Source organism: Lepisosteus oculatus, chromosome 21 (genome assembly GCF_040954835.1).
Source record: "Lepisosteus oculatus isolate fLepOcu1 chromosome 21, fLepOcu1.hap2, whole genome shotgun sequence".
Classification (NCBI taxonomy): Eukaryota; Metazoa; Chordata; class Actinopteri; order Semionotiformes; family Lepisosteidae; genus Lepisosteus; species Lepisosteus oculatus.
In genome coordinates this window covers 5,745,596-5,760,130 of record NC_090716.1, presented here as the reverse complement: position 1 = coordinate 5,760,130, position 14,535 = coordinate 5,745,596, and the positions used below count along the sequence as shown (strand labels likewise).

The 14,535-nt window shown below is 36.7% G+C and overlaps 1 protein-coding gene across 15 annotated transcripts in view; it reads right to left on the bottom strand.

Annotated features, from left to right (window-relative positions):
* Positions 1-273: 273 nt before the first annotated feature.
* The window catches only part of LOC102688419 (liprin-alpha-1), a 42,347-nt gene continuing 28,085 nt past the window's right edge, over positions 274-14,535 (bottom strand). For 3 of the 15 annotated variants that reach the window (XM_015338535.2, XM_069181473.1, XM_015338545.2), the window contains 16 exons: positions 13,990-14,019; positions 13,434-13,564; positions 12,114-12,286; positions 11,451-11,541; positions 11,024-11,035; positions 9,571-9,652; positions 8,971-9,171; positions 7,953-8,015; positions 5,847-5,873; positions 4,793-4,968; positions 4,297-4,394; positions 3,845-4,020; positions 3,377-3,445; positions 2,963-3,128; positions 2,358-2,428; positions 274-1,729 (listed from right to left, as the gene is read on the bottom strand). In XM_015338535.2, the coding sequence (XP_015194021.1) occupies positions 2,370-2,428; positions 2,963-3,128; positions 3,377-3,445; positions 3,845-4,020; positions 4,297-4,394; positions 4,793-4,968; positions 5,847-5,873; positions 7,953-8,015; positions 8,971-9,171; positions 9,571-9,652; positions 11,024-11,035; positions 11,451-11,541; positions 12,114-12,286; positions 13,434-13,564; positions 13,990-14,019 (1,554 nt within the window). In that variant the 3' untranslated portion in view covers positions 274-1,729; positions 2,358-2,369. The remainder of the gene's footprint in view (positions 1,730-2,357; positions 2,429-2,962; positions 3,129-3,376; positions 3,446-3,844; positions 4,021-4,296; positions 4,395-4,792; positions 4,969-5,846; positions 5,874-7,952; positions 8,016-8,970; positions 9,172-9,570; positions 9,653-11,023; positions 11,036-11,450; positions 11,542-12,113; positions 12,287-13,433; positions 13,565-13,989; positions 14,020-14,535) is intronic. The other 12 variants (XM_069181469.1, XM_015338546.2, XM_069181471.1 and 9 more) reach the window with 8 other exon arrangements.

Here is a 14,535-nt window from a genome sequence, read left to right as displayed (position 1 = left end):
GTATGTTACAGCTTTATAAGGATGTAGTTCTCCTTTTAAAGTTAATGCAACCGTATTTAAAAACAAAAACTTATTAGCCTCTGTTGGCATTGTGCAATTTTTTTCTTGATTAACATTAAAACAAAAAAAAACAAACCTTTTGTATTGCAAAAATTGTTACGATTTTATTAAGTTCAAAAGCATTTAAAGACCAGTTTTTTTTTAAAAAATGCAATTTTAATGAAATCCTTTGTAAAAAGAAATCGGATCAATTACTACTACATGCAACAATGATTTTTTTTAAACAAAGACACAGTCTTTTTTATTGGCAGTGGAAAATAAGTTTCAGTATTTTATTGAAAGTAAGCAATAAATAATACTGTGATAAAAATAGTTCAAAAGTAGTCAGACTGTACATATTTGTTACAAGGTCACGAAATTTGAAATGAGAAAACAAAACGAAGAACATGAGGGTAACATGATTTGTGTTTTACGTACGTCTTATCAAACAGACAAGGTAAAATAAATCAGTACATTAAAAACATTTTAATGAGTCTGTCGATTTCCCAACATTATGAGTATATAAATACTGAGAAACCTGGTGTTCAATGACAAGTGAATACACATTCAGAAACACTTCAGCCATGGATACGATCCAAGGAAATGACAACCGTTATACAAAGTGACAAAAAAAGTAAAAACAAAAATAAGGCTTAAAGTCATCGTACAATGCATTAGAAGGTTATGAAAATTGTGCCACCTTCTACTGACTTCCCACTTGAAATGAGACCACAGTGATCAGGCATTGGTCCATGATGAATGAAACGTGTTGCATCAGCTTCTTTTAAGCTTTTAATGAAGAAGAGAGAGGAATGGAAAGTTTCAGCATCCGTGGCTGGTAGAGTATTTCTACTTGAAAGGACCTTATAGCCAAACAACGCATCTATAAGTGATTCTCTTCTTCATAGTTCTATGGCTTTTCCAAAGTACATTTTGGTATCACAGTAAATGATTTACAGAGATGCACAAATATACAAATATTGTGTGTGTGTGTGTGTGTGTGTGTTTTGGGGTGGTGGTCAAACCTCAATTATTTTTCACATTTTCCAGACCCTAATCTTCAGTCCTCCTGACATACCAAAGAGCGATCTAAAATGCTGAAGAGTTTTCACCAGTTTTTGAAATTCAGAAATTGAAATTGACCTAAAAGTTGCATTTAAAAGTTTAAATCAACCATTAAGAAAATGTGAAAAAAAGGACTTTTAGAAATGCACTCGTGTTAAAGTCACTTTAGCTTAAACCCCACATTTAAAATCAAAAACAAAAAAAGTCTGTGGTCAATGCACAAACAGGTATATATATATAAAAAATAAAGATTAGATAATGTCTGTAGATAAATATACAACCTTCAGACTCATGATACATTCAGTTACATCTGAAAGGATTTTACATTTGATAAGGGCACAACAGAATTTGAAGGAAAAAAGCAAAATGAATACAGACAATGATACAGTATTAGGTCTAAGTAAATGAAATATCCAATCAGTTTACATAAATATAAGAAACTTTAATTCTAAAATATTTTCTCTATGGTATTCAGGAAATTTGTGAATTCTCTAAACTCTGTAATAAAATATTTATAGTGTTCTTGTAAGAAGTAACAATGTCACAGATCTCATCTTGATTTCAGAAATGTAGTCTTCAATTGATTTAATGCTGTTTAATCATCGATAGAAATAGTGGGGATAAACTGCAAATAGAAAAAAGAACAAAGTCAGTGCAAATTATGGGTAATCGGTAGATAATTAACATTGTGTCAGCTACATAGAAGAACTCAAGCCTTCTGCTATGGACAGTCCATGTCATGAAACTTGTTCTATTTCTGCACACCTCAGAAAAATTCAAATGTAATCAGATGTAATATTAAGACTAATTCTTTCTCCTATGTAAGAAAAACTACTTAACACACAGAAAAGCAAATTCAAAAGTCTTCATTTGTGAGCAGATAGCCAACTGTAAAATTCTGGTTACCTTGAAAACAAAGGATTTACTTAATTGACAAGAAGATTACATTTTCTATAGGAAAGAAAAACTGGAACCAAATTCCTGATAAATGACCTACATTTAAGGTGACTTTATATCTATTAAATCAGGAAACCACTGACATCATTTAGTCTAAATTCCCCAGTTTTCATACAGACAAGTGAACACTTAGTCAATCCTTATGAAGTAACTTTTTCCAAACAGTAATGATTTGTTTTAATGTTGTACTTGTGGAGTTACTAAATAGTAATCAATAGGAATAATGTCCACGAACCACAAGCTCTTCCAGTTAAATGACTTATGATCATGTATGGTGACATGACATTGGAACTCACCAAGAGAGGGTGTTAACACGAGTAGGTCCTTACTGTGGCAGAATCCAATCTTTGAGCTCCTGATATACTGCCTGGTCCCAACCATCCAGAGACAAGGTGCAATACAACATGCAGTTAGTCAAATCCAAAAATGTTAGCAAACAAAGCAAAGCAGAATCTAATAACAAACAGCTGGTCTTTTCAGATGGCCATTTCACAGATTGCTAAGAGTACGTTTATATTTGTTCAATAAAACTAAAGGACACATACACTATTCAAACAATGTACACTAAAAAGAAAAAAAATACCTACGCTAAATATCCTGTATCTTATCAGAAAATCGGATTCAAAATGCTTTCTAGGAAAGTTCTCAATATCAAGTGCATGAGCTGCCTAAAAAGGAACATGCATTTTAGCACGGTCAGAAATTAAGATATTTCAATTGCTCTCTGCAGATTTCTTGTAAATGCAAAAGTGGTTATGGATTTCACTTTAAAAAAAAGTGAAGCATAAAAACTGCTGTAATTAATACTTTCATATCAATTCAGACAGATCAGCATATTTTTATAAAGCTGTTAGTCATGCAGTTGTCATGCCCATGAAATCAAAATATTTTGCTGTCATACCATCCATTTGCATTTTCTTTGGCTGCATAGATGGTGAGGACATTGTGTTTGTCACCCTGAAGTTTGCAGGAAGAGTCTCTGCCGACCCAGGGTTCATCCCCCTAACGTCTTTTGGACGAAACTTTTTCCTCCAGGATGGAGCCCTCCTAAAATTCTTGTCATCATCCTAGCCACACAAGGAAAGAACCACATTTCACCAAGTCAGACTACAGTCTGTTCAGCTGAAAATAAAACAGCTTAGACATTTTCATTTAAAAGCTTAAATTTATAATTTAGGGCATCACACTGGATTTTTTTATTTAAGTAGAGAAAAATAGCCCATTGATAGTAACATCCAGCAATAATTTATATTCAACATTGTGTTTTTTACAGGCAAAATTAACTTCAAAGAGCTGCATATTTAGTTTTTCTCACCTCATCCAGTCTTCTTTCTGTACCCAGGGCAAGAAGGTTATTATATTCTCTCTCTAGAATTGTTCTTGCCTAAGTGGAAAGAAACAAGCTAAGCTGTTGATGTAATATTCCTAACAATGAAACCTCCAAAAGTTAATAAGATGAAGACTATCAGTTGCATCCTATTACATGTGTCTGTAATGAAACACTCAAAAGGCACAAAGAAGGTAGAAATTAGATGTCTGTTAAGCATTCTTTTGGCTAAATACTATGTTTGAAATTCACATGCCTCTAAGAATTCCCTAGTTTAACAGGAATGTTTATCACAGTGGGTACTTGGCTAAGTACAGTCCAGATGAGCACTACAAAAGACTGGAGACAAAAGGGGAAATAGAAACTAATATGAAATATTAGTCAACCAACTGCAATGCAATGAAGGCATAACATGGAAATCACAAACTAAATGTTATACAAATGAAATAAGTGTACCTGTGTGTTCTGGGTGGGTATCTGTAACAACAGCGCTAAAGCATTGTGATCAAAAGTTTCATCTAAGGCAAGTAGTGCACCATGGACTCCACTCTCCAACAGGTTATTTGCATATTCCTTGAGACCGATGGACTGAACCCAGTTGACCACTCGGTCATTGCTCCATACCAGCACATCTGAAACAGCAGGCAAAGAGCTCTCGTGAAACCAAACCTCCCAATAAATATTGACATGAGAAGCTTTCACCCATTACAACAAATACTTCCAAGACCTGGCGGTGGACTACAGATTAGAAATATCTGACGGGTTTTATTGTGTGACAAACCATCCAAGTGCCACAGTTTGAAATACTTTTGATACAAGTGGTATGTGGTTGAATGACTTAAAACAGAATTTGCAAGTCACTGGGCAGCTGCAGATCTAGGATTAAGGTAGAAAATATCCATCATTACCTTTAAGTTCCACTTGGGATTCTTCTCTTCGTCTTTCAAGTTCTTTCCTATCATAATTTTGCCTTCGTAGGCACATTACCCCGCACTGGAAACTATTTCTGTTTTGGAAAGAAACCACAGAAACATTAAAATGACTTGCTACAGAAAAGTATTTGCTCAATTGTTTCAGATATATCCAAAGTTTCTTATTCCGTTTTATATTGACACCAGGGGGAGCTTGTAGTCTTTCATATCAACTCCTTAGATTAGTCTATACAGTGCACATTCATTTTTGATGGTCAGTGCATTTCTTAATTTCCCAATTAACAAAACCAAGCAATTGAGGTAATATTGTAACACAACTTTGTTTTTGTTTTTTAAATGTTCTATTTTGGACTGTAATTCACAGAATAATTACATTTCCAGCACTGTAAATTCATCATCCTAGTAAACTATTTGAAAAACTCCACCTGGTTTAAATGCTCATTCAATCCAAATCCACAATGCATCTCCTCACCTGTGAAAACTATCTACCATTTTTAGCTGGCCACGCAGATCCTTCTTTGTTAAGTGGTCAAGCATTCTAGCGTCAACAAGGCACTCCATGAAGTAGCTCCGATACTGAGGCAGTCCCAGGCTGGGAAGCCATTCATTGCCAATCCATTCGTGATTCATATCCCCATACGCTAGTGTCTACAAAAACAAGGTCTAGGGTGAATTCATTGTTTTAAAAAGATACTTAAATAACACTGTATGATTCTTTTTGCTAGCCATTCCAATATTTTGCATGTGGCCATGATATGCTTGAAACTACAAAACACTCTTTAATAATCTCAGAATTTTCTCAAAAACTGAAATAGTTTCGTAAGTATTCAGGGTTAAGGCTGTTATTCAGAATCAGATCCATGGCTCAGCAGCACATGCTGTTACGTCCTGACTACCTTTTCAGCAAATGTAAGAGGTGGGTTTTTTTTTTTACTTTTTTTCCCCCACAGATGTTCACTACGGAGTTCTTTATGGAGACTTTTCTTGCAGAAATACAGTAGGTAAAATGGTATGGTTTTTTCAAATATATCTTAAGATTTACGACCCTCATATGTCCCTGTTTTAGTGGATTGTGTGGCACATTCGCAGAAGTTTACAAATTAATCTATTCCATAAATGTGATCAAGATCAACAGGCCAGACATTTGCTTAATTTTAAAAGTACATCCTGGTATTAAATGATCAGGAAACTAGAATGGTACATCTTTGGTGCAAATCTTTAATGTGTCTAGTCATCCTAAGAGGCAACAGGAAGAAGTTCTAGATTCTTGTAAGTAGAAGTTTGGTAATTAACCAGCTCCAACTTCACTAGCTAGGATGCTGGATTTAATTGTAGTCATTAGTAGAAACGGATATATGACTTCGGACTTCCTACAAGTTATGGAAGACAAAGTTTTCATAAAAAGGGCAAGATTAGAAACCAGGGAACCGAGAGTAGGGAAGCTCCCTTCAATACCTTTCCTCCAAAATTAGTCATAATTTACAACATTTAGAAGTCTACAGCACATAGACAGAAAAATGGCAAACCTGGGCCCAGCTGCCCTCCTCATCCTCCTGTTAGCATTGTTAGAAGTGCAAAGAGAAAATTAAGAAGTGTTAGTAGATTGTCAGTGCTTAGTAAAAAAAAATCCATTGTGGTCAAGTAAAGAAAGGTGAAGTAGCCCCAGATCCCAGGACAAGAATAATTAAAAAATTAGTTGCAATTGTTTCTTCTTAGCATGTGCTACAGTTCTACAGTTTCCAGTCATCAACATAGAGATATTTCTGGATATGTCATTAGAAATATGTTAAAAGGTCTGACTTGCACACAAAATTTAAGGAACTCCTGAAATCACACTTTTATTATTCTATATTACTGAAAATATTAAAGACAAGTAGGGCACAATTTAACTACCATTTGAAAAGGAGAAGATTTCCTAGGCAAAGGAGAAATGGTCTCATGTTATATGCACACTAAGACAGCAGATATACAGTTGCAAGAAAAAGTTTGTGAACCCTTTGGAATTACCTGGATTTCTGCATTAATTACTCTTAAAACATGGTCTGATCTTCAACTAAATCAAAATAGACAAACACAATCTGCTTAAATTAATAACACAAACAATTCTACTTCTTGTCAATATTGAACATCGTTTAGACATTCACAGTCCAGGCTGGAAAAAGTATGTGAATCCTAGTATTCAGTAACTGGTAGAACCTCCTATAGCAGCAAATGTTTACTGTAGCTGCTGATGAGTCTTGCACAACAGGTAGGAGGAATGTTAGACCATTGATCCTTCCAAAACTGTTTCAGTTCGTTGATATTTCTGGGATTCCTTGCGTGAACAGTTCTCTTCAGGTCATGCAACATCTCAATTGGGTTGAGGTCTGGACTCTGACTTGGCCATTCCAGAACACAGATTTTCTTCTGTTTAAGCCATTCTGTTGCTGATTTACTCCTGTTTCGGGTCATTGTCTTGGTGCATCATCCAGCTTCTATTAATCTTCATGTGACGGACCACTACCCTGACATTCTCTTGAAAAAGTTCTTGATACAATTTGAATTAATTGTTACCTCTATGATAGCAAGCTGCCCCAAACCATGATGCTCCCTTCAACATTTGGATGAGGACTTGGTGTTGGTGCGCAGTGCTTTTTTTTTCTCCAAACATAGCGTTGCGTGTTTCTGCCAAAGAGTTCAACTTTTGTCTCATCCGTCCACATAACACTGTCCCAGAAGTCTTGTGGAACATTAAAGGTGGTCTTTTGCAAACTTGAGACATGTAGCAATGTTTATTTTTTGAGAGCAGTGGTTTCCTCCGTGGTGTCCTTCCATTAACACCATTCTTGTGGCCACTATAAGAAAAACACCGAACATGAACAGAGACTTTGGCAAGTCCAAGAGATTCCTGCAGGTCCTTTGCTGTTACCCTAGGGTTTTTTTTCACTTCCTTCAGCATTGTACGCTGTGCTCTTGCCGTGATCTTTGCAGGATGCCCACTCCTAGGGAAAGTGGGAACAGTACTGAATTTCCTCCATTTGTAGACAATTTGTCTTACTGTGGATTGATGAACACCCAGGCCTTTGGAAATGCTTTTGTAGCCTTTTCCAGCTTTATGCATCTCTACCCTAAGGTCCTCTGATATTTCTTTTGATTGGGGCATGGTTCAAATAAACAACTCTTTCTTGAGAAGAGCACACTCTGTCAGTAACCAACCTGTGTGTGCCTTTTTTATAGGACAGGGCACCTCCAACCCACACCTCCAATCTCATCTCATTGATTGGAACACCTGACTCCAATTAGCTTTTGGAGAAGTCATTAGCCTAGAGGTTCACATACTTTTCCCCCAACCTAGACTGTGAACCTTTAAATGACTTGTTCAGTACTGACAAGTAGTACAATTGTTTGTGTGTTATTAGTTTAAGCAGATTGCGTGTCTATTATTGTGACTTAGTAGAAAATCAGACCAGATTTGTATGACTAATGCAAAAAATCCCAAAGGGTTCACAAACTTTTTCTTGCGACTGTACCTGCAAGAAGAATCCCTCCTGATTAGTAAAGGTACACTTGAGATGAATACACAAGCCCACAGAACAGATAAGTGGAAAGTCAAAAGTGCTGAAAATGGAGAAGACAGCAGTGCAAGAACTAACCGTCTGAGGTGTGGCTGCAAGATTTTCCATTTCTTCGTGTGTAACCCACACATTCCCCGTGGACTAATCACATGACCCACAGTGAGTGACAATCACAATCCATTGTGAGGAAAGCAGAAATAAAAAGGAAAGGTGGCAGAATATTGAAGCACAAGGTACGTTAATTAATAGCAAGCACTGGCACAAGCAATTCTGTGAAAATCTAAGCAAACTCATTGGCTTAGAACATACTAGTGTGTGTAGTGCATCATGCTGAAAGATTTATTTGAAATTCAACAGATCATGTTATTTAAAACATGCAATGATTAAGGGTCATTAACAGTTTGCCATGAGCTGGCTGTTTTGACTATTTTCAAAAAATAAATTTAAGTCTGGAATCAAAGTCTTGCCCTCCTTCCCAAAACGTTCATATGTTTTTAATAGCACAAACAACAATTAAGTCATTTTTCACATTACAGAACAAAACCAATATTGGTTATAGTGACTGAACAAGTTTTAGCAATTTGATCAAATGTAAAAAAACTGTCAACACTTGACATTAAAAAACAGTGTCATTTTAAAATGTTTAATATGTGCACATTAGAAAACGCTTATATTCCATGTACATCATCTCCTGAAAAAACCTGTAATTATCAAAGGGGCTCTAGTTTAAGGGAAATACAGGAGATCTATTCTATACGAATAGCCAGTTCAATGACTTAATGGGCCATGAAGTGAGATGCACTTTGCTGTCCTGTGCTGATGAATGAGTATCTGCAGGGCTGCCTGGAGCCTACGAAGGAGCAATTGGGAAGAAGCAAATAGCAGGGACTAAGCAACTGTGTACTGTTAAAAGGGGTATTCAGCTAAAAAACTGCAGGTGCAGGCTTGAAACCATTGTTCCAGAAGTATATTTTTACATCTAAGAAATCATTCAGACTACGATATTTTCTATCACCCTTTAAAGCACTTGTCCAAATTCTTAAATGTCTCAGCGACCTGGGGAATAGATGGCAATGGGCTGTCGCAGAGAGCTTACCGTTCTGGACGTCGGGGGTGCAGAAGGGCTCGTCAAAGACATGATCTCCTGAATAGCAAGCCGCAGCTTTAATCTGTGCAGAGGGTTGCTGATCCCTATCTCCCGCTGGATCTCGGTGTCGGACAGTGCCGACATTATAGCACCACTTTTTACGTTGGCTCTGCAAGCTGCCACGTACCAGGCTGGCATCCCCACCCAGAGCTGAGCAGAGAAGGAAAAAAAACAAGAAGTGAGCGTAGCGTCACTCGGTCACAAAATTCCCCAAATTAACTACGGTTAAAAACACAAACAAGAAAACCTTCTGAAGAAAAATGCAGAATGCTCTACATGTCATTCATAAAAAAAGGTCACAAACAAGAAGAGGCCAGTTGGCTCATCTAGACTGTTTGGTAGTATTTAATTGATCCCCGAATCTCATCCAGCTGTTGCTTGAAAGAAACTAGGGTATCAACTTATACAGCGCGGCTGGGTAGCTTGTTCCATACTCCCTGTTCAATGTTCCTACTCTTTTCTGGAATCCTTTAGATCTGAGCTCACTGCGTATAAAAAGAACCACAATGAGAGAAGTCCATGTACTCAAAGTGCCAGGACTCGTCTTACCTCCAACCATACAACAACAGTTGGGCCATCCCACTGTGCAAAGGGTAAGCCCTGCCTGCGAGCCTCCTCCAGCAGTTCGTGCCTGTAGGGTTAAAAGGAGTTAGAACATCTGTGTTCATAACAGAGATGCACACAATGCCAGATTAAAGCAATACTCCTTCACCTAGCACATATTCTGAACTCTCCATCATAAAAACAAGTGGAATTCTAAATATTCTGAAAAGGAAGTCCACTTACATTCCGAATTCCTAAAAATACATAACCATGTGCTTTCAAACATTACCTCTTCTAACTGTAATGCAAAGTGCATGTTATTGTGCAAATTTCTGCCACGGCTAAAACACGGTGTCCACGCATCTGTTAAAACTGATCTTAAAAACTAATAATCCTGAAAATGTTTGGAAGTGCACACTGGAGTTAAGCATAGCCCTGGTGTCAATGGGTTAATTGAAGCTTTTCAATAAGTACAGCCATTCAAGAGGTTTAACAGCCTTATTATATTGTTAGTAAATAACACTCAAGAGAGCCCAACAAACAGCAGAAACCCAAGACACCACCGTAGCAAGTACAAAACATGTCACAAGCAGTTTAATGGATATATAGAGATAAAACAAATAAAACATAACTAGAAAGTGTTGCCTTCAATGAAGTCAATCCTTTCTAGTTTTAAAAAGCAGACTTCTACCTGTAAGGTTCTAATTTTAAGAAATGTATAATGTTAACAGCTTTAATTGTCTGCAGGGTTTAATCCCAAGTATGAGCAAAGTATGACAAGTATCTGAAAAAGCAACAAACTTCACATGTAAACAGTGGTCAATAAGTGTATACTCTCTACTTCAGACTTGAAAAACTAGAACCATTACAGAGCAGTTCACTTTAATGAATAGTCCTTTTTTGAAACGATCTTACAATTTAGCTCTGGACATATGAATGGTCCTCAATTTTTATAATGCACAATGGAAATGAACCCTCAAAACATGCTCCACATCTGCTAATCTATAACCCCATACTAAAAAAAGGATAAATTACTATTGTTAGAGCAATCTTTCTCAAAAACAGTATCTTGTTAACATTTTACTGGAATACTTATTCTCCGCGTCAGCTTAAAAGCATTCTTGACGAAAAAGAAAATTCAGTGTAACCATTAAAATTAAATATGCGGTCGATCAACAAAATAGTACACATCCTTTTAGTTTGCAAATTGTTTCAGATCAGTGCCAAAAAAGGAATGTGGTATTATGACTGCAACAAGATGCTTTACAAACTTTAGAGGTGTTTGCTCCTTTGTAACTGGAATATACAAAATACACTTGGAAACAGTCAAGTCAAGACAAAGAACAAAACTTTAGTAGCAAAGCATTCCAAGCAAACTGCACCTTATATTACAGAATGAAGGGTTAATATAGCATCCACAGCATTAATGAGGGGTAAAACCATGAATAAATGAACTTACCCTGATTTTGCACTATATATATGATATGAAAGAAAAGGATGAAAAAAGGGGAAAATAAAAAGGCAAAACAAAGTTGGTAAAAGCAAACTAATAAGAGCTAAATAAAGTGTTTAATTAAAATGACAATGATTCAGTTAAATGAATGAGTTTTAAACATCCACTGCAATGGACATCACTATAGAATTATCATAAAATTAAACCAACAAGAAAAATTACATGGGAATAAAATAAATCAATTCAAACAAAGAATTAAGTATTTAAAAAAAATCAAATGAACAATTTTGTTGCCATGAATGTTTGCAAGAAGTGAATGCAAGACACTGTCTAGAGGCACGTGATACGCATACAAGGCAATGTGTTTAATCAAGTGCTAACCATTATTATCAAAATCATGCAAAAACATGAATGATGAAAAAAAGTCACATACTTTTTCTGTAGCTTCCTATTTTTTTCCACCTGTCCTCCAAGTTTAAGTCCTAAGGCATCTTGTGGAGAATTCTCAGCTTCCGGAGTGCCTGCTGTGTTTACAGGATTGAAATTACAGTTCATATTAGCACTGCTAAAAAATGATTGTGGTGGAGGTGGTGGTGGAGGGGAGTCCCCATTACCTGTAAAGCGCTTTCAGTGGAGTGTCCAGAAAAGCGCTATATAAGTGTAAGCAATTATAATTATATTTGAGGGAACCATTAATGCAACATTTCATTTATCAGGATAGTAAACGGTAAGCAATCTTGTAGTAAAAAAGTAAATGAAGTATATGAGAAAAACAATAATTGTTGAAGAATGACTAACATCTACATTTTGAGGCATTTAAATGAAATCCTGTTGACTCTTCAAAACCTAGCACTGACAATAACAAATTTTAAAAAACACACTATAGGTTTGCAGTTCAATTAACATCGAACAGACTCAAGTTTGGCTTAATTTTTGAATCATGTGCATCTAAGGAAAAATAAACTGATGTTAACAACAGAGTCACAAATGACCTAATAGGAAAAAATAATGAGCAGTGTTTCTTAACAGATTTAATTCAATTTCTTAGCTTCACAACACAGGGAAGGTCAGTGTTAAAAGTAGTCAGTCAACAAACCTTGTCCTGTTGACTCTTTACCAGGTGGGCCAGGACGACCCTTTTCTTTCTTGCCAAACAATCGGCCAATGGAGGATTTGATGCTCTTTTTCTTGGGAGCTTTGTTCAGGGAGTCTTGGCTGCTGTTGCTGCTGCTGGGGTTACTACCCTGGCCATCTTGGGAACCTGTTGAACTGCAAATAGCTGTTTTTAGATTCCCTTTTCACCTGTGAATGATGGAGCCATCCACCACCATGAAGCAGAAAATTTGCACAGTCCCAGACTGAACATTTCTGAGAGCGATGTTAAAATTTCCCTTGGGACAATGGTGATCACCCATCATTGCAAACTTGGCACCAGGCGCACAAGGCTCTGATGCTTAGATCAAATTATACAGATGTACAACAGTAGTTCTCTTAGCACTGATTTGCCTTAGTTCTCTTTATCCTTTCCCATTATTTTAATTACTCCAAAAATGCCTGCATAAAAGCAGAATGTCTATCTGCAAAATGCATAGAGGCCAGGTGTAAACACCTAGAGCACACTCCGTGCAGGCTGTAGTTAGCTGTGCTTCTGGCAACTGTGATAAAGGCAAGAAACAATGGAAAAACGGTGCACAAGCTATTGAATGTGACATGATATGCGTTTCACATGATACTGTACGTATTTTTACCTACAAAATGGCCTGTTATTTGTAGTCACTCTCCCGCGTCTGTGTATGGAGAGCTCTGCAGTGATCTTGCCTATTTGCCTTATTAATATTCCTTTAAGTGACAGCCTGGCCCATTCTGGGTAATGTAGCTCCTCTCATTGGTCTCCTTCTGTGGCCACATTGGAGGAATGAAACCTGCCTCTCACTCTGGCTGATTTTGTTTTTTGTGGAGACAATTTTCTTCTTTTGTAATTATAGTCACTTTCGAAATAAAATCCATTTTATACAGACTGGATTTTTTTTCTTTTTTAAAATATGAGCAATACCTTGACCAATACCCAAATGGAACCCGTCATACATCGCTTGTATGCCAGCAACATTCTCTTATTGCCTCTAGTACACTAATTCCCCCAGTAGTTCAGGTGGGTAGCTGCGTCAGTAAGTCAATACTGCGTCAATAAGTTTAAACCAAGCTGAAAAGAGAAGAAAGAAAACGCAGCGTTTCGGCTGTGGAGCCTTCTTCGGGTGTAAAGAAGGTGGTTCCACAGCCGAAACGTTGCGTTTTCTTTTTTCTCTTTTCAGCATGAAATAAACCTATTACTTGTTCCTTAATTCCCATAGTGCTTCTTTCGTGAAGGTAGGACAACTTACCAGCCTACCTCCACTTCAGACATGTTTATTGCAGTTACCTCCGAATATCCCTGATGTCTTCATGACTGGCTGCATGAATGGCACCCTTATTTAATCGCATAGACCTCGGGGTTGAAGGAGGGGATGTCTCACACTTGATTGTAGCCTTGTCGTCTTGTGATCCTGCAGACTAAAAAAGAAAAAGACCCATATAACTGCACTCTATATCATAAGGCAATAGAAAGAATATGGAGTATCCCCAAAGAGAAAAAGGTGGCAAGTCGAGAGTATTTTTGGAACAAAAATGTACGTTTAGACTACACTAAAAGCAGGCTTTCCCGTACAGTTCTGGTGTTTTTGGTTGAGAGCTGGAAAAAAGGTGGTTACTTAATTTGATCAGTTAATCTTCATTTCTTTTCAATTTTTCAATTATGCCATAGTAAGTTAACAAAGAAAACAAGATAATTCACATATGAGCAGATTTAACTACATTTCTTAATATTTCTAAGAGCAGAACAGGAACTGTAAGTTCATACAGCTGCAATGTATAAAAATCTTGGATGCAACCCTGCATTTTTGTATTAATTATAGACCCAGTCCAGGCATAATTTTTACCTTCCTACGGAGTTTCCGTAAATCACTAGGCTGATGGAAGCGTGCAAGAAAGAGAAGAGGAGTTAGCACAAAAATCGACATTAAAGTCTACAATCATGCAAAGGAAAACAAAGAAATGGAAAGCAATATGTTTGATCCTCAAAAACTAAAAAGTTGTAAAGACTTTCAATAACTAAATCTGAGAAATCATATTCAACATTTTGAATATAAGTAGTGATTTAAACACGTTGATCAAGACGTGAAAGTGTAAGTGATACAACAGAAGACTTGGACAGCGGTCCGATAGAATATAATTCTCCTGAGACAACCAACAAGCACTTTTGCTGGTATAATCTGGGGGTCACATTCGCACTGAGGTACCCATCTTAAACCCCAACATTTCCAATTTTGAATTAATGGCCCTAGGTAGTATGATGAAAAACAGAATGAAATGGAGAAAATAAAAGTAGTTTATTTTAATTTATTCAATCAAGTGAGAGCTCTGTTTTGGCATTTCCAATGTAAATATTCATTGGGAGGCCGTCCTTCAAATAAGAAGGTTTCATG